The sequence below is a fragment of the Gossypium raimondii genome, chromosome 5 (genome assembly GCF_025698545.1).
Source record: "Gossypium raimondii isolate GPD5lz chromosome 5, ASM2569854v1, whole genome shotgun sequence".
Classification (NCBI taxonomy): domain Eukaryota; kingdom Viridiplantae; phylum Streptophyta; class Magnoliopsida; order Malvales; family Malvaceae; genus Gossypium; species Gossypium raimondii.
The window spans coordinates 7,677,773-7,697,103 of record NC_068569.1 but is presented as its reverse complement, the minus strand read 5'-3'; the positions used below and the strand labels follow the sequence as shown (position 1 = coordinate 7,697,103).

Below are 19,331 nucleotides of genomic sequence, written 5' to 3'. Positions count from 1 at the left end.
AGATGATTAGTTTTTTTATACAAGCAATGAAATGAGATGACACTGTTGATTAAAATATGTGTTAAGTTGTTTGTAGTCCAATCATTTTATTCTCTTTACTATTATTTTATTTTAAGTTTGAGTAGAAACAAAACTAATGTTTCTTACTTTCTTCCATACAACTGTTTATTACTTTTAAAATTTATATAATATTCCTCTTCCTCCTAAAGTGGAGAGAATAATGGGCAACTTTTTTCTTTTCTATTTATTACTCATTTTTAAGTTACAGTTTTATTCACAATTATAATCAACCAGTAAAACCTTTTGAAGTTTAAAATCTAATCTAATTCATAATGTTAAAAATCTCAAAAATTTCGACCTTTTTTTATTCTGTATTCAAAATAAAGTCGTATTTATTTATTTATTTTTAATACCACCAAATCTTCTTCATGTATATTTTGTTTTTAAATATGTTGGCTTTCAAGGTTTTCACTTAAAATATTAAAAGAAGTTTTCTCTAGTTAATAATTATACAAATGTGCGACTGCGGTATTACATGAGACTTTAAATAATATTTCATTCATATTTTATTATTTTGGGATAAATTTTAAAATCATATAAATTAATCAAATGTGAATATTAGACATAATCTTTAATTTCAGGCTTACATGTATTTGAAAAATAATCACACCTATCCAATCCAACATGAATATAAATTGATATTTTATTTATTTTAATATATATAGATGAATCAAAATAAAAGTTTCATGTATACATTTAACCACAATCATGTAATTAAAGTTTCATGTCTATATTTATACTAAACCAAACCTCATGTAACGATTTGCATATTGAATCAAAATTTATATTGTTTTCTATTCATCCATGATATATTTTATAAAAATTTTGAAACTATTATCTGTACTATTTTTAAGTGCTTAATTGAGTTAGTGTCACCTATTAATCAAGTTTCAACTTTGTATAAAGTAACACATATTATTGCGACGATATGTTTGTTTTAAAATTTTCATATAAAATCTGAAAATACACACCTATGGTAATATTTGACCTTCAAATACTATGATATTCAATAACTTGATTTTATCATTTTAGTAAAAGCCTCATTTGCCTTTTATATAATTTTTATAAATATATTATCATTTTTAAGATCTTTATTAAAATTAATTAATATTATTACAAAAGTATATTAATTAATATTAGTTGTATAAATGTATTTGTATATAAAATTTTCATGTACCAGAAATTTAATATAATAAAAATAGTCATTAAATTCATAAAAAATATTATTACATAATAACTATAAAACGTATATTAAAACACTCAGGAATAAATTTCCTATAATTGCTGAAAGAAACACGGCCAGCCAGCCTCTCAAATTATCTTAATTAATTAATTCACACGGAAATTTATTATTAAAATTAAGGGAAGGAAAAGGAAAAGAAAAACCGTCTATCCCAAGAATCAGATGGGATTAACCTGACCTGAACTTCATTTGTTTCCCTCTCTTTTTTTCCCTCTACTTTCCATTTTCCTTTACTATTTAATCCAAAGTCTCACTTCCCCATACCTTGGTTTTATTACACCCCAACAGTTCATCCCACTTTCTCTCTCTTTTCATCTATCTATGCTTTCACAAGCACCAAACTGGGAGACAGGCAGCCACCTCCCCACCCTCGCCCTTCACTTCTTCCCCTCTCTTCAATAATTCTCTCTTTTGGGGTTCTAAAAAGTTCCATCTTGCAGAACTCCAAGGGATAAATATTCCTTTTCTTTCTTCCCCTCTCTATCCATCCATTTCTTCTCTTTCTTTTTTTCTTCAGTTTCAAAATTAACTTCTTTGAGCTTTGGGGAATAAGCCAAATTCTGGGTGTGTGTGTGTGTTTTTTTTTTCCTTCCTGGTAAGTCTATTTGGACTTGGTTTTGAGTGGGTCTCTATTTGTCTTACTTGATCTTAGTACCTTCTATGAAGTTTTCTACTACTTCTCTGATATGGGCTTTTCTTTATTGTTGATTTATAAACTTGAAGTCTTGATTTCTATTTTGGGTTCATTATTGATTGATAAAGTTGTTTGATTTTCTGGGTTGTGTTTTTTTCCCTGATTGGGGTTTTCATTGTTTGTTGGTAAAGTTGAGCTTTTATTTTTAAACCAAAGGTTTTGATTGTCTGGCTTTTCGGGTTATTGATTGAACAAATTGAAGTTCTGCATGTCTTTTTGGGATTTTCTACTTTCTATGACAGTTTTTGTTATTATTATTGATTAATAAAATGCAGGAACTGGTTGTATCAGATCCAATGAATTTGAGTTGGGTTCTATCTTTTCAGTTACTTCTTCATTTTAAGATGTTTTCTTTCTTCTTTTTGGAGATCTGACTTTTATCTGATTGTCCCTTAATTTAAGATTTATGAATCAGATTTTGTATTTTTGTCTCTCCTATGTCATGATAACCGCAGAAGGATGCAGCTGACCAGCTGATATTATTTGTAGGCTAGTTTGTTCTGTTTAATTTTCTTATTTTCTACAGAAATTTAGGTTTTGGACTACTAAAAATAATCTATGTATTATATAGATTTTAGGAACTGAGCATCTTTGTTTATGCTTTTGTGGTTTTGGCTGATCTGAATTGTTAGCCATTTTCGTCAGTGAATTTATGTTTAGACTGTCTGTATCAGTTCAGCTTTTAAATGCTGCTTTTTTGTCCGGGAAAACTTAGTCCTAACGTGGTTTTTGTTAACCAATTTGTTTTTATATGCAGGTTAACTTAAGCCTTAGTTATTGGGTTATTTCTAGAAGGAAAGGTGGTGTTGCTGATACTGAGATTCCCTCAAGTTTTAGACTTATCTTGGAGTCCGATCAGATCTTGGAATAACGATGATGTTCGATGAGATGACTATGTGTGGGGATATGAATTTCTTCAGTGCTCCGCTGGGGGAAAAAGATGTTGCAGTCTCACAGAGTGAAGCAGAGGCCACTGTCGAGGATGATTATACTGATGAAGAGGTTGATGTTGATGAACTTGAGAGGAGGTTGTGGAGGTACAAAATGCGTCTCAAACGGCTTAAAGAGCAGCATAAGGGCAAGGAGGGGATTGATATCGCGAAGCAGCGCCAGTCCCAAGAGCAGGCGAGGAGAAAGAAGATGTCGAGGGCACAGGATGGAATATTGAAGTACATGTTGAAGATGATGGAAGTTTGCAAGGCTCAAGGTTTTGTTTACGGGATTATTCCGGAAAAGGGAAAGCCGGTAACTGGAGCATCTGACAATCTTCGAGAATGGTGGAAGGATAAAGTCCGGTTTGATCGTAATGGTCCTGCTGCTATTGCTAAGTACCAGGCTGATAATTTGATTCCTGGCAAGAATGATGGCTGTAACAACATCGGGCCAACGCCACACACCTTACAAGAACTCCAAGATACAACTCTTGGTTCTCTTTTGTCTGCACTGATGCAACATTGTGATCCCCCTCAGAGGCGGTTTCCTTTGGAGAAAGGTGTTCCCCCACCATGGTGGCCTACTGGCAACGAGGAATGGTGGCCACAACTGGGATTGCCCAAAGATCAAGGTCCTCCTCCTTATAAGAAACCTCATGACTTGAAGAAGGCATGGAAAGTGGGGGTTCTCACGGCAGTAATCAAGCATATGTCTCCTGATATTGCCAAGATTCGCAAGCTTGTAAGGCAGTCTAAGTGCTTGCAGGACAAGATGACAGCAAAGGAGAGTGCAACTTGGCTCGCTATCATTAACCAGGAGGAGGCCTTGGCACGAGAGCTTTACCCTGATTCCTGCCCACCTTTGTCCTCATGTGGAGGAAGTGGGTCTTTTGTTATAAATGACTGCAATGAGTATGATGTTGAAGGGGCTGAAGATGAGCCAAACTTTGATGTACAAGAGCTCAAACCCGGGCATCTCAATACATCTAATTTCAGCATGGATACAATGAGGGCTGTCCAACAACAATCGTATCCTATTAAGGGAGTTGTCAATAATTTGGATTTCATGCGAAAGAGGAAGCCATCCGATGATTTGAACATGATGGAACACAAGATCTACACTTGTGAGTTCCTCCAGTGCCCTTATAGTGAACTCCGCCTGGGTTTTCATGACAGGACTGCCAGGGACAATCATCAATTAACTTGTCCTTTCAGAAACTCTTCTGCGCAGTTTGGCGGTTCAAATTTTAACGTGAATGAAGTGAAACCAGTCATTTTCCCTCAACCTTTTGCACCATCCAAGCCAACTGCACCATCTATTACATCTGCTCCAACACCCTATGAACTATCAGGACTCGGAGTTCCAGAAGATGGGCAGAAAATGATCAGTGACCTCATGTCAATATATGATAACAACATTCAAGGCAACAAAAACATGAATCCCGGTAACAATCCAGGTACTGAAGGTCAAAACCTCCTCCAGTCGAAAAGCCAACCTCAACAAGATGAATTCTTCAACGGTCATCAAGGAGTCATGATGGAGGGGAATTTCTTCGAGGAGTCCAGCATGCCTCGTAATCATCAGATGTTTATGCAAGGGGAAGGTCAATTTGACCGTTTTAAGGGTTTGAATTCTCCGTTCGAGGCCAACCACAATAACAACAGCTTCCAGTTGATGTTTGGTTCTCCGTTCGATCTGGCTTCTTTTGATTACAAGGAAGATCTACAAGCTGTTGGGGTCGATACCATGCCAAAGCAGGATGTTTCAATCTGGTTTTGAGTAACAAAGGTCAGGTCACAAGTGGTAATCCCCACTAAGGCCTGCCGACACATGCATTAGCTAAAAACCTTATGTTTTTTTTTTTTTACTTGGTGGTTGTATTTATCTTCATGCTTGTAGTTGTTAGAAGTTGGCAAGTTTTATCAGGTCTTCATATGGGCTTTCAATAAAAACAAAAAGTCCCATAATCTTGCAACTGATTTACATAGAATATTACTGTCTCATAAATAAGTTTATATGTATTATCTCTGGGTTTTTTTTTTCCTCTTCTTTCCTCCCCTTCCATTTTCACTCTTTCTTTGAACTTTTTATCAGTTTCAACCATTGTCATGTTTTGTAGGAATCTGCGTGTTTCTGTCCTGTAATGGGTACATAGTTGACAGATTGGTGTTGAATGGAAACTGGTTGTCTTTTTATGCAATCCAATCCTTCTTGTTCATCTTATGTGAGCTTTAGACCCACAGCAGTTAATGCAAAGAACATGGTTAAGTTGAACAGGATCTTCTCGAATCTCGTACATGGAAGATGGAAATGGAACTGTTGTGGTTGTGTGCCACGTGTGTGGGTTTGGTGGTAGGGTCAGCTGTTTTCTTGGCTTTGTTCAAAAGTTTGAAACTTATCATTTCGATGGCCCCCATTTCAGGAAAAACAAAAACCACACAATAAAAAGAGTTCATTTTACCCAAATGGAAAAGAGAAAAGATTTCAAGCAAAAGGATAATGATCCAAACCTTGATGGCACTATGGTATGGTGTTGCTTTCATTGTTGGGTTTTATTTTTTATTTTTATAAATGTTGCAGTTGAGCTTTTATCTGCAAAATTCATCTCCCCTTTGATATTTTGGATTTTAGTCCTTTCCTTGCATACAAGGGAAATACATGACCAGGTCACATGGGGGGGGGGGGTTATTTGACTTAATAATTATTATAATTTATTTATATTATTCTCAGTCTATTTTACTTGAAATGGAACTGAAGCAACTCAGCAGGGAGCTCCATTTCAATATAACTTAGAGATAAACATATATGTACGTATAAAGACTTAATTTTTAATCTAAGGTATGCACTTATTGACTTCTCTTTCAAATATATTTCTTTCAGTTTGAGATATATGGCGGCTATGATATGATAAAAAGATAAATTGCAGGAAATAATGGATCATACAAGTTTATAAATGATTCAAGGAAAAAAGTAACGAATTTTATTTTAGTATTGAGTTATTGTACTTTATTCTTAAATTAGAATTTCTGGTGCATTGATGATAAGATTTAAAAGTTTCGGAAATTATTCAGACAATTTATCTGTAACAGATTGATTCTTTTGTCATGGTGTGGCGGCCATTTGCCAAACGTAATAATTGTAAAAGACAAGAGATCAGACAGGATAAAAAGCATAACAACAAGAGAAATATGTGCTTTTCCTTCGAAAGAAGATGCCAGCAGTTTATTTGTAAATTCATTATGGGTAAACTATTAAAATAGATACCTTTATTTGTTTCAATTTACATTTTAGTTATTTATGTTATCGTTTTGTTATGAAATGGTCACTCTATTGTTAAGATCTATTACCTTCCAAACGACAGTCCGACATGACATTTAAAATAGATTTTAAATGCTAATGTAGATATCCGGCTAGATAAATTAATTGATTTTTTAATTAAATAAATTTAATTAATTGAAATTTCTAAATTAATTAAAGGAATGATGTTAATTTAGTTTTTCGAAATAATCAAAACCAATGTATCAAATTAATCCTTGAATCGAAAAAAAAATCTTAGTCTCCTTTTTCTTTTAGTTTTCGTTTTCATTTTGACTGAAAAAATCATCAATTTTCATTGTCGTTGAATCAAAACAGTAGAAATCAAAGTGAGTGCTCCACCAATTGATTGAATTTTTTATTCAAAATGAAAGAACAATGCATCGATTCAATGGAGGGTCCAAGCATGGATTACGGTAAGTAATGAGTTTTTTTGTTCTTTACCTGGATTTTGGGTTCAGATATTATGTTTTTTTTTTTTACAAAAAGGTGATCCATCTTTTCATGTTTTGCTGTATATGTGACAGACAAAAAAGACATGCTCAAACTGATGACATAAGTGACTAAAACGATAACATTTTAACGGTAGATATTATGGTTTAACTATCACGTCTGATTGCCATTTGGGAGGTAACAGATCTCAACGGTAAAGTAACCATTTCGTAACAAAATAATATCGTAAGTGATTAAAATATAACATTTCAAACATAAGTGACTAAAATGTTACATGAAGTAAAAAAAAAAAGAGATTATTTTAATACTTTACCCATTTATTATTAATTTATTAGCCAAGTGCCAAATTCCATTCGAAGAGAAAACAAACATGGGAACAAATAAGCATTTCAATGTAACTTTCATGGGCATTAATAATTTTTTGAGAGGAGTATTATTATTGTTATGATTAGATTTTGCTATAATCATTCATAATATTTCAAACATGATCTGATGCAACTTATGGGACATAATTTAGATCTGTTTTATTAGGTTCATAGGTCTTTCGGGGTTTTGTTACTCTTAGCTTGTTGCTTCCTTTTATAAGCTTGCATTACATGTATGTTGACAATCTAATTTTGAATTTCTCAAGGCGTATGTGAAATTCACAATTTTTAGAAGACTACTGAAATTCAAAACACAACAATTTTGAGTTATATTATTACAATATGATCCCATCATGACATCAACTAAGAATTCAACTATTTATCAGCATTGCCACATATACCCTCATTATTATTGCCAATTTTACCCCCAACCTTTTTATCTTTCTATGTATTCATTCCTATTGAGTCATGAAAATCACACCTCAAAATGATAATTTTTTTAACATTAGTTATTCTTTTAGATACAATGCCTAAAATTATCTATTGTCTCTCCCAACCAATAAATTAGAGGATAATACATCTCAGCGCATTCAAACCCACGTCTTTCTATGTTAACAACAATACCTGTACCAATTGAATTGAAAATAATAATTACTCAATTTTTTTTATTTCATATATTGAAAGGGTTCTTGGAGTGTTATGCTTTCGTATTCAAAAATGTGTTTATAGAAGTATATTTAATAATTCAGTAGTTACATTTTGATATAATCAAGCAAAACAAAACAAGAGCATGTCTAAAACTCTTGGGAGGTGACGGTGGTTCTGCCGCTGCCGGAGTAGGGACGGGGAGGAGCTCTCTTTGGGCAAATAATCATTTTCTTATCCAGATTTCACCCAAGGCCAGCAGTTTCAAAAAGTCTCTAATTACACTGCATCGGGTTAGATATTAGAAGATGATTTCACATTTGAAATCTTCTTTCTGTTTTTTCCCTGCCATTACACTATCAATTTTACGTGAAACTTATTCAACTACCAATAATTCAATATTATATTAAGTCATGGAACATATTATAGAAAATCTTTTGAAGTGGTCCGCATGCACGACCCATTCTTTTATCTTATATATACGTCTGTGTGTATTCCAAATCCAAAGCATTTTATCTTATATATAATGATTACTGGATTAATAAAATTTAAATTTAATTAATTCATGAAACAATTTTAATAAATTTAAATTTTATATTTTAAATTGCGACTTTTTTTTATATGAGAAAAACTATTGGGTCAATGATTTAATGCATTTAATCAACCACCCTAAAATATATTTTAAATCATTTAGAAAAAAAGGCATTTTATTTAACATAAACCTATTATTTCAAATCCTTTGAAGTTTGAACTAGTCCAAGTTATAAATGGCCTTGGAATCGGATTTTTCTTGTGGATGGAAATCATCAATTCTACTGTGATGGGAGTACTTTTTTTACATTGATTTGGATTTTATTAATTAATAATTAATAAAATACCGTAAAAATGATTAAATGAAGCGTATCATATAAAAATATTTTTGAAAATCTGTATCATGTTCATGTATGCCACTCCTATGATGTAATAATCACAAAACAGGAAAATATTATATTCATGACGCACTATCCCTGCAACCAAACACTCCAACTGTACCAACTGTACTCCAATCATCACCAAAGATCTACTCCGTAATCACAATCGTTTGACACAACCTTGGACGCCGCCGTTAACTTATCCACCGTTATCTTACACGTCACCTTAACGGTAATCTTCCACGTCTTAATGGACCCAACTTTAATCTTAACTGGCGCTCTCAGCTTCAAACTAAACGGCACCGCTCCTTTGTTTTGCTGGTCCGAAAGAGTCCTGAGCACGGCGTTGTTTAGTTCAATTTCAGATCCCTTTAAAGCAGTTTTGAACAACGTTACGTTATTCGTTGGCTGGAAAAAAGCCGGCAACGCGCCGTTGCACAGGTTAATGTCACCGTAGTAAACTTTAACGGAGCTGCCTTTCTCGTAGTAAATACCGATTTTATCGTTGGGATTGTGTGCCCGGACGGTGACGTCGAATTCAGGAGAGAGCGGCGATGGTGACGTCAAGTTGAATCCCTTTATGGCAACGCTCTCGACGGAGTAATTTGGAGACTCGGGCTTGAAAACGAAGTAAATCACAGCGGCAGCAATGGCGGCCGCAAGGAGGAGAGCGAGGATGGTAGTCAACAAGCAGCAACAGCAGCTGCGAGAGGTGCTCCGACGAGGCTTCCGTTTGGATAGATGCGCATAGCGGTGTGCGTTCTCTGGCGGAGGGACGCGGTAGATTTGGTCCTTGGGAATTTGGATGACGTAAGTTCCAGGTTGTGGCGCAGGTTTCTCGGGGGACGAAGTTGCTGGTTTTGGTACCGATTGTTCGCCGGAGGTGGGCGGAGAATCGCCGGGGTGGACTCGTTCAGTCATCGTGCAGTTTAACTCAGTGATTCACTACAAGAGGAAAAAATCGCGAGAGCCGCAGTTAAGTGTTTTGAATGTCTGAGACTGAGAAACCAAAAGCTTGGATACGCGTATTTAAACACCAACGTTTACGGGTTTCGGGGGGAAAATCAGGGATTTAATTAAAGGAGGAACAAAATTCACTTGTCTTAATCAAGCGAGTAATTGACTGTAATGTTATTTAAAAGATTCACATTCATCAATGCACTTTCCACAAAAGAAACAAACAAATCAATGGTAATTTTTCCCATTAAACGTTCCGCGAAGGCGCAAACTAAATGGTAACATTGCTTTAAATCAGCTCGTAATGAAACGAGTATTCCATCGAACCAAACATGTCTTTAAATAACTAGCTAGAGATTGATCTTAAAAGAGTGATATATGTGCATGCATGCAAGAAAAGGAAAGGAAAGGCTGTAAGATTGGAAGAACATATTACGTACCTGAAAAGAAAGCTAAAACTAGCAACCTTTGATCAGAAAAACAAGAAGATGGGTTCCTTCAGAGATCAAAGAGAAATGAAAACAAGCTTTTGTTTTCGTTCTTGAATGCTGCTGGCTGGCTATAGAGAAGTGGAGATACAGGGATAATACCAGAAAGGGTCTGAAGAGTTTACAAATAGAATAGCCAAATCAATGGGGGATTTGATTTGTCACCTAAGTATATATTATGAAATGGATTAAGGGACAGTAGAAGAAATAGTAAAAGATGGAGTACAGTTCAGACTAGGATGTCAAAGAAGGGAAAAAAAGGGTTTTAACTTTTGCTACTTAAGAGGGCGAAGGAGTCAAGAAACAGCGTCTGATTTTCATCTAATCATCAGGTGGGTTTATTGGGGGCGTACGTGTTACTTCATTTCTGGTTTTTCTCCGCTACTTTTCATTTTTTCTCCGTGTGGGAGAATTGAACGTGGGCCAGTTGGCACTGGACCCCTTTTCTAATTTTCTTTCTCATCGTGGAGGGATAAATATAATGTTTTCTTTTTAGTCACATAATTCTCTATTTGTTTGTTTATAACCTGTACTTTTTATTAAAACTTTTAAGTCTCCTGCGGAAATTATAAAAATAATTTTTTATATTTTAAAAAATTACATTATTTAAAGATATTTCAGTTTTTTTAATTTAAAAATCAATAAAAATATAAAAATGATGAGATTCGATCCCAAATTAATCTTATTAGTAAAACTTTAATTTTATCATCCAACAAAAACTTTATTTTGACTTTTAAATACATTTTAATTTTATTATGCACATTTTATTAACTCTTTCAATTGTATATATTTAATTATGTTGTCGATTGAGTTGGTAATACAAATTAACTCGACACCAACTTAGGATTGATTACAACACCATTTTAAAGAAATGTATCAATTTAGCATTCTTAATTTAATATATTTATTTGTTTAAATTTCATTTTACTTACAATTTAATCTAATATTTTATTTTAATATCGTATACATTTAATATGTTATTATTAACTATTTTTAAACTATACATTTTATTGTTTATTATATGTTATTTTTAATTAAGCGTCTGTGTTTTACATACGTGGTTTCCACATGCATACACATGTGACATAATTTTTAGTATATATATTAATGAGTTGGGTTTGTGTCACAGATCAACTAGATTTTAATCTAGTTAAAAAACATTAAATATTTCATTCACATGATAGATGCGTTTTAATTTAATTTATTTAATGTTAAAAGAAAAAACTGTAAACTTCGAAAATATTAATTTCTATGAATAATAAAAATATATAAAATAATTTGATGTTAAAAATTGTTATAATTTCTCCTTCAATTTGTAATATATATATATATATCAAAATAATAATTTTATGGCGTTAATTGTTGACATTAAATATATTTAGAGTTAAAAGTTAGTTGTCGTGAGAGCGATTGAATAGAATTATTATGTTAAGAAAGTGAAATATGATGAAAATACATCCATTTTAAAAATGAGCTAATTTTATAGCTAAAAGAAAATTTAGCTTAAATAAGTTTAACCATTAATATTTTTGAAAGAGTGGGCTGCTATCTTTTGAAGATAGATTAATTTAAAAAGAAATTGATAATATGAAATTTTCAAGTTTTTATTTCAACTAGATGTAAACCTAATTAATTATTAATGTAATCGATACAAAATAGATATTTTAATAGTTAATTTTGCATATATATATATATATATACATACATACATACATTATCACACAACCTTTAAGGTCAAATAACTTTGTGATTTTTTTAAACAATTTTGATCGATTTAAATTTTTATAAATTGTTGAATAAATATGATATGGTATTTGTGTCTTTTAATTTATTCTATAATATACATCTAAAACAACTTAACTCTTTGAAAACTATTATTTTATTAAAAAAGCCAAATATTTTTAAATTAGATAATTTTCAGAAAAAATTTAAGTCTTTCTTTAAAAAACAAGTATTCATATTTAAAAATTTCCATTTTATTCATAAAAGCTAATAGTTTCCAACAAATAAAACAAAAAAGTGTGGGTTTTAGTTCATAGCCAAATTGCAGGGCGGGAGTTCAAAATCAGTATCCCATCACACATTGCCTATTTTAGTTGACTGCCCCCACCTTTTCACACGTGGAAGCGCGGATTTGACATTTAAATTAACGATTAGTTGGGGTCTTTAACCTCAGTGGTTAGGCGCAGTAATTTACAAATATTTCTAAAATAGTTGGGACCTTTAAAAGCATAACTTGAATTGTAGTGCCTTGGTAAACTAGAGAAGTTGCCCTATTTTTTCTTGCACACATGTTTGAAATCTTCTTACAAGTAATTAGACGCCCACTATTTTATTTTATTTTTTTCCAATGAAAAACAACAATAGAAGAAACATTTGGAGCAAATATTCACCTCGTCGGGAGGTGGTTTATCTGATTTGATTGGTAAAGAAAAATAAAAGGAATATTAAATGCTGAGAATGAAATTTAAATTTGATGGAAGCTATCTTCAAACAACGAATTAATCGGTTAAGCTCAACATTTCGTTTTAAATTTTCTTTTAAGTTACCATATAAATTAATATTTTTATCCAATAATTATAGACAATTACAATACTATATGATTAATTTATTAATACACTTTAAAACTATTTTGCTAACACTCATTGCCAATTTTATTTTAAATTTTTTATATTAATTATTTTAGGAAAGACCCAAAAAGACTTCAAAACCTTAGTTTAAAAAAAATCAAATGCCGGATTACAATAAAAATAAAAATAAAATGGGGCAGTTGGAGAATATTTCTTATATGCTTGGTTAGGTTTGTCTATTCTGAATATTTGATGTTGAAAGATGAAGAAAAGAAACCAAAACTATAGAAATTATAATGTGTATAGTTTTAACATTATATTCATCTTATACACTAATAAAAAAATTTTACAAATGGATCCAGGTTGATGTGATTTATTTTTAGAGTATAAAAAATAATTAAAAAATTCTTAAATTCATTTATGAAGTTTTTTTATTATACTAGAAGTGGACGTAATAATTACTCTTTATTTATCTCAATTTTCTTTACCGAAACTGAAATATTTGCTGCAATCAGTACTTTTGAAATTGAATGAAAGTTGGTAATTATACAATTAGAAGAAGCTTAATCTATGCTTATTTTGTTTTGGCATGATTTATAGCATTAATGCTCTTTAACTTTGAAAAATAAATTTGAATTATAAAAGTAAGAGGTTATTTTTAAAACTTATCTAGTTCAGATTTATTTAACGATGTTATCAGGATAAATCAGAGTGGACCCTTTTGTGGACCTAAATGATGAAGAAGCCTTGGATTTAAAAAGTGAAAAAGCCTGAAGGACAATAATGTCCCACAAATCCAAAAGCCCCCCAAACATTTTCAAACCTGATAGCCTGGATTGATGTTCTTCATCAGGCCTTCAATGGCTGCCACATAAACCGAATCTAGACTACCATTTTTGACCCTGTAAATCTGGTTAGGAAGTTCAAACACCGGCTGCAAAAAGCATCTCCACTCACATTCTACATTGGTGTTCCAGGACTTGCTTAGTATCACTCTCTCAATTGTTCATTGTCCATTCGACTACCAAACATTGATGCATGCATGCTTGATACGGATATTTTCAATTTGTAAAGAAACATAGGGTTATATATATATGAAGGCTTATGGTTATATTTCACAGAATGAGTCAATGAAATCTATTCCTAAAGTTACATTCATAGACAAGGGTTAAAAAGGAGTGGTTAACCCACCATCTACAATGAAACTTTATTTCTTCCTACTAACCCTATCCAAAATGATATTTACGGTACGAATTTCGAGCCAGAGAACACAATCCGAGACTTGAATTCCAACTTATGATAGTAATTAACCAATCAATGTGGGGTTAGTAGTTAAACTACATAGTTAGAACCCCTTTTGTTTACTTTTCTGTAACACAATTACCGAGAGATCTTCGTAAACTGATTTCATATCGGGTCTCTCTTGAGCCGGTAGGATGCATCTCAGTGCCACTTGTAGCATGGCGTCGAGTGTTCTATGTGTTTGTTCCATGTTATCCTTTTCCAATATCATAGGATCAAAGCAGTCATCGGCACGGTTTTCCGATGCTAACAACCTCACCCAGTCGGTTAGATCAACCATACCTGTGCTCCCCGAAACTATCTCTCCTGAACTTTTTCCAGTTAGAAGCTCCATCAATATGACCCCAAAGGCATACACATCACTTTTCAAGGATGGACATGGTTTACTTGAGCTAGCAAACTCAGGGGGCCGATAGCCAAGGGCACCTGCATTCAGAACTTGTTCAGCTGTGCCAGCTGATGTCAGTATCCGATGGAGACTGTAATCAGTGAGGCGTGCAGTCAAATTAGGAGTTTCTAGTAAAATGTTTGTTGACTTAAGGTTGCCATGGGGTATTGCTCTCTCATTGTGTAGGTAGCTCAGACACCGAGCCACATCTATAGCAACCCTAAGCCGTTCGTCCAGGGACAAGGGTGGCAATTTTCTTGGCTCTGTCTCTGCAGAAGAATTTAAAAGAAGTTAATTGTGAAACACAAACTCCACCACATATGCACCGCACTGCAGTTTGAGACAATGATAAAAAAGTATATATTAAAAGAAATCATTTATCCATGAGAAAAGCAGAAAGAATGGCTTATGTAAGGGTATTCTTGCATTCAGTTCAATCTACAAGATCAAATGACCTTAATGTAAAAACAAGACAGTGCTTTAGTTTAACTGAAACAGAGTCATTTCAATAAAATAAGCAAATATCTAGCATATATTTAGGAGTTGTCTTCATAATTGCTTATAATATCACTTATTAATCCAGCTTTAGACTCATTGATTATATTTCTATAACAGCATTACTTGATTCAAATTCCCTAGTACCTAAACTACGATAATAGAGGCAGTTTCTTTCTTTGTTTATTAACAATGCACGGTATGAATGAAAAATCCAGATCCTGAAAATTTGGCCAGCACGGAAATTGTCATCTAATCTAGGCATACTGGAGAGTGGGGCAAAAAATTGGCTTTTCATCATCATAATCCTTCTCCAGAGGCTACGAAAGGTATAAAATGCAGTAATTTCTAGTTTGGAAGCCTATAATCACACAATGAACAGAATCTTACCTTGAAGATAGAAGGCCAAACATCGTGCATTTACATAATTTGATATGATCAACTTCTCATGCTCCTTGGGACCCCAGTAATAACCCTGAAGAGAAACTAAGTTTGGGTGTTTGATGTACCCGAGTTTCTTTACCTCCCTTGCGAATTCCTTTTTACCTTTTGCTATCCCTTCCTTTAACCATTTGATAGCCAATACGTTACCCGAGTCAAGTGTGGCTTTATACAATGTCCCATGGCAACTCCTTCCAATAACTTCAGCCGGAGCACGTGAAAGTTCGTCTGCTGTCAACGCCAGAGATCCATCAAAGAGATGCAGATCCCCAGCTAGTTTATCAGGAGAACGAACCTTTAGTGCACTGGAACTCTCAAATGGAAATTCAGCTTTAGATGGAGATGCATTTGAAGATGACAAGATGGACATTGGTGAAGCCAATCCTTCATCTCTTCTCGTGGACTCAAGGTGACCAAGATATTTTGGGTCATTTAAAATGAATGAACTGTTCCCATGATCAAATGCAGAGCTCTTTTTGGACGATGACAAAAGTTCTTGGCGAAAGCTAAATGAGGAAGATGATGTATCCTTGCTTCTGTAAGGTACTGATGTATGAGAAAGGGAATACTCTCCTTGACATACGGTTTCTTTACCAACATTTCTTTTCAAACCCTCACTCCTAGTTTCCTGCCAGTTGTTCCTATAGTAAATCATTACACACACAAGAGCTATTATAGCAGCACCGCCAACCAAGCCGACAATCAAGATAATTCTGGTGACAGGTTTTATCTGAGACCTGTGAGGCTTCAAATTCAGGTCGGAAGAACCTTTCGGTGACAATGGAAAAGAACCAAATTTCAATAAGGAGTTTCCTGGATGGAATGATGAATCAGGAAACCCCCTCAAGTTGTTGGGTATAGCACCAGAGAAATTATTAAGAGACACATTGAATCCTTTCAGTTCATTAGGAAGACCATCAGGGATGCTGCCCTCAAGTTTGTTATCGGATAGGTTAAGAATTTCCAGGTTATGGAACTTGGCGATTTCGGGGGGCAAGTTGCCAGTTAATGAGTTATGAGACAGATCAAGAGTCAACAGGCTCAAATTTCCAGCAGAACTTACAGAAGGCAGGTTCTTTATGTCCTGAAGAGGTATCGAACCAGTAAAGTTATTGCCTGAGAGATTGAGATCAGTCAACTTTGTTGACATGAAGAAGCTTGGAAGGAGAGATCCGTTAAGGCGGTTGACACTAAGATCGACGATCTTCAATTCCGGGTATGTAGCTAAAATTGATGGGAGAACACCTTGTAATGAATTGTTACAGACCTTGAAGGCAGTCAACCTTAAAAACTCAGAAGTTTTGTCCGGCAAGGTCCCGGTTAGTGAGTTTGAACTCAATTCAATAACTTCCACATAATTCCCCCAACCTTGGATTCTGGACAAGTCCCCTGAGAGCAGGTTGTTACTGAGATCTATGACAGCACAGTGCCCTATCCTATAAGGCAAGGACCCTGAGAGTTTGTTTGATGATATGTTGAGCTTCTTTAGCGTTGTTGAGGTTATACTCCCCACCGGCCCTACCACGGATGCAAAAATTTTCATGAATAAGAAAAAATCACAAGAGTGTTTGAAAACATAATACAGTGGGGCAGCAGGTTCTGCCACAGATAGAAAATCATAGCTTCAGCAATCACTGACCAAAGTAATTGGCATATGAAACCTTGTACAATTGACTTTGAACTGCATATCCTAAATAGATAGACAGAACCTAATAATATTTTCAGACACTTATTGTAATGTCTTCATTTATCTTGTGATCCAAGACAAACTTCATTTCCGGTTTGGCAAGCCAGAAAAAAAGCATGCATTTTCTAGCACTGTCTAGTTAAAGTTATGGAGAGTACAATACTTTCGGAAATCTGGAAAAACAGGGAGCGTCTTATATTATTTAATCAGAAAATGCTACATGTAAAGAGGCATGATGTAACACTCCGGAATGTCATTGCAGCGTATGAAAAAAACAGCAAAACTTAATTAGCAATGCAGAGCGAAATATATAAATACATCGCAGACTAGGAATGGGTGGCAGAATATACATTAACAGATACAATTGCTCACTAAAGTTACACTAGGCTGTTTAAAAAGGGAATACCTTCGAGTTGATTAAGGCTGAGGTCAAGTTCAGATAAGATCATGGAGCTTTCTTGCAAAAGAGCTTCTGGTAGTGATCCTGACAAGCGGTTGCTCCCAAGCCGAAGAATCCTCAAAGAGACTATGAAATTGAAGGTAGGTATGGTTCCCACTAACTGATTATTACTAGCATCCAACACTTCTAAACTGTCAAAGTACGGCATTCCATCATGAGCAAAGAGCTCTCCAACCAACAAATTCTGGCTTATATTTAAATACTGAATTGAAGAAATAAAATGGGAGGTTCCAAGTCCCAAGTCCAGTGAACCAGATAACTGATTGCTGCTCAAATCCACATGCACCGCACTTTGCAATTGGGACAAAAGTTTCATGATATCCCCAGAAAAGACATTAGATCGTAAATCTAAGTATTTCAACCTCTTAAGATTGCTAAACCCAGAGGGAAATGTGCCATCAAAACTATTTGAAGAAAGATTCAGAAGAACCAAATCTTTTAAATTGGCAATGCCTGATGGTATAACCCCATGAAAAGCATTAACCGAGAGGTCCAAAAATTGGAGTGAACGAATTGAACCTATGTTTGAGATGGTCCCTGTCAACTGGTTGCTTGAGATGGACAAATTTCTAAGCAATTTAAGACCAACAATGACAGGGAAACTGAAGTTTCCAACCAAACCCAAGCCGTTTAGGGTGATTGCAGTCACATGGCCTTCATTACAGGTGATGCCAAACCAATTCCGAGGACACCCATCAGATGCCAAGGACTTAGAGTCCCATGAATCGATGACTTTACCAGAAGGGTCTTTCTCTATGCCCTTCTTGAGCTCTAAGAGTGCTTCAAAATCAGATTGTGCTAATGCAGTCACTACCAGAAACAACAAAATTACTGAACTGAATCTCTGCATTCCTTCAAATGAAGTCCCCAAGCCCACCCCACAACAAATCTCAGAATATATCAGAATGGGACCAACAACAGCTATAGAGAACTTCTACAGCAAGTTGCAATGCTTGGATGAGCTAGAGGAGTACACATGGATATAGTTTTAACACTGAAAAAAATTCAACTAATTTAGCAATGGGATACTTACAAAGATGCTTCCTTTTTAAACTAATCTAAGCAGCCAATGAATGAAGTTCAAAACCCATGTCCATTGAGATAAACAGAAACCCAAATCAAGTGAAACAAGCTCAAAAGCTCATAACAAGACACTACATCACACCAAGGAGCTGAGAGTGAGAAGCGAGAAGATAATGCTTAGCAACTAGTAAAGAAGATACAAACCGGGGAAAAAAAAGGGTCGCTAAAAGTGAGAATCTTGAGCTTTATTTGGGTTGGGAAGTTGCAAAGAAAGTACAACACAGAGTAGCGATTGGAAGTTATATTAAGTAAAGAGAAGGTCAAAGATGCAGAAAAAGACCAGAGACAGAGAGAAAAACCATGTTGAAGAGTGAGATAAGGGAGGTGAGAGAGAGAGAGTGTGTGTGTGAGAACGAAGTGTTAGGTGGTCTTGTTTTTAATGTGGTCGTAAATTGCAGACACATTTAATGAAGAACACTAAAGAAGTAAGAAAACAGAACAATGATTTGAGCTTCTGGGTGTTGAATAGTTCTTAAGATCAGATAATTAAATCATAAAAAAAAACATAGTAACATGCAATGAATTGTTTGAAGTAATAGCTGCTTGAGTTGGTGCCTTGTTGTTTGCTTTTGACCTTAGAAAAGTTTTTGATTAATCCCAAGACAGTATTGCTTTGTTTTTATGTAGGTGAAATATTTTACTACTAGCTTTGCTAGCTTGCTTTGCTTTCACCAAAGAATCTTCCATTTAATTTTGATCCACCATTAATGATCTATAAATATACATTTTTTTTAACTCCTTGTTGAGTTGTTTCTCATTTCATCAATTAATTTATAGGTGAAAACAATATGTATCGAGATACACTAAACATACAAGAATAAAGATATTTGATATTAAAATA

At 34.2% G+C, this 19,331-nt stretch overlaps 3 protein-coding genes across 3 annotated transcripts; 1 reads left to right on the top strand and 2 right to left on the bottom strand.

Annotated features, from left to right (window-relative positions):
- The first annotated feature begins 1,507 nt into the window (after positions 1 to 1,507).
- On the top strand, positions 1,508 to 4,954 carry LOC105768049 (protein ETHYLENE INSENSITIVE 3). The gene is made up of 2 exons (XM_012587754.2): positions 1,508 to 1,898; positions 2,755 to 4,954. Exon 2 carries the CDS (start codon positions 2,871 to 2,873, stop codon positions 4,707 to 4,709), a length of 1,839 nt encoding a protein of 612 aa, XP_012443208.1. The 5' UTR covers positions 1,508 to 1,898; positions 2,755 to 2,870; the 3' UTR covers positions 4,710 to 4,954.
- Positions 4,955 to 8,594: 3,640 nt separating this feature from the next.
- LOC105770742 (NDR1/HIN1-like protein 13) lies at positions 8,595 to 10,304 on the bottom strand. The gene is made up of 2 exons (XM_012592072.2): positions 10,017 to 10,304; positions 8,595 to 9,564 (listed from the first exon to the last, which is right to left on the bottom strand). The coding sequence occupies exon 2, from the start codon at positions 9,538 to 9,540 to the stop codon at positions 8,758 to 8,760; it is 783 nt and encodes a 260-aa protein (XP_012447526.1). The 5' UTR covers positions 9,541 to 9,564; positions 10,017 to 10,304; the 3' UTR covers positions 8,595 to 8,757.
- A 3,395-nt stretch (positions 10,305 to 13,699) lies between these two features.
- Positions 13,700 to 18,977, bottom strand: LOC105770103 (probable inactive receptor kinase At5g10020). The gene is made up of 3 exons (XM_012591158.2): positions 17,354 to 18,977; positions 15,210 to 16,778; positions 13,700 to 14,593 (listed from the first exon to the last, which is right to left on the bottom strand). The coding sequence occupies exons 1-3, from the start codon at positions 18,255 to 18,257 to the stop codon at positions 13,980 to 13,982; spliced, it is 3,087 nt and encodes a 1,028-aa protein (XP_012446612.1). The 5' UTR covers positions 18,258 to 18,977; the 3' UTR covers positions 13,700 to 13,979.
- Positions 18,978 to 19,331: the final 354 nt, after the last annotated feature.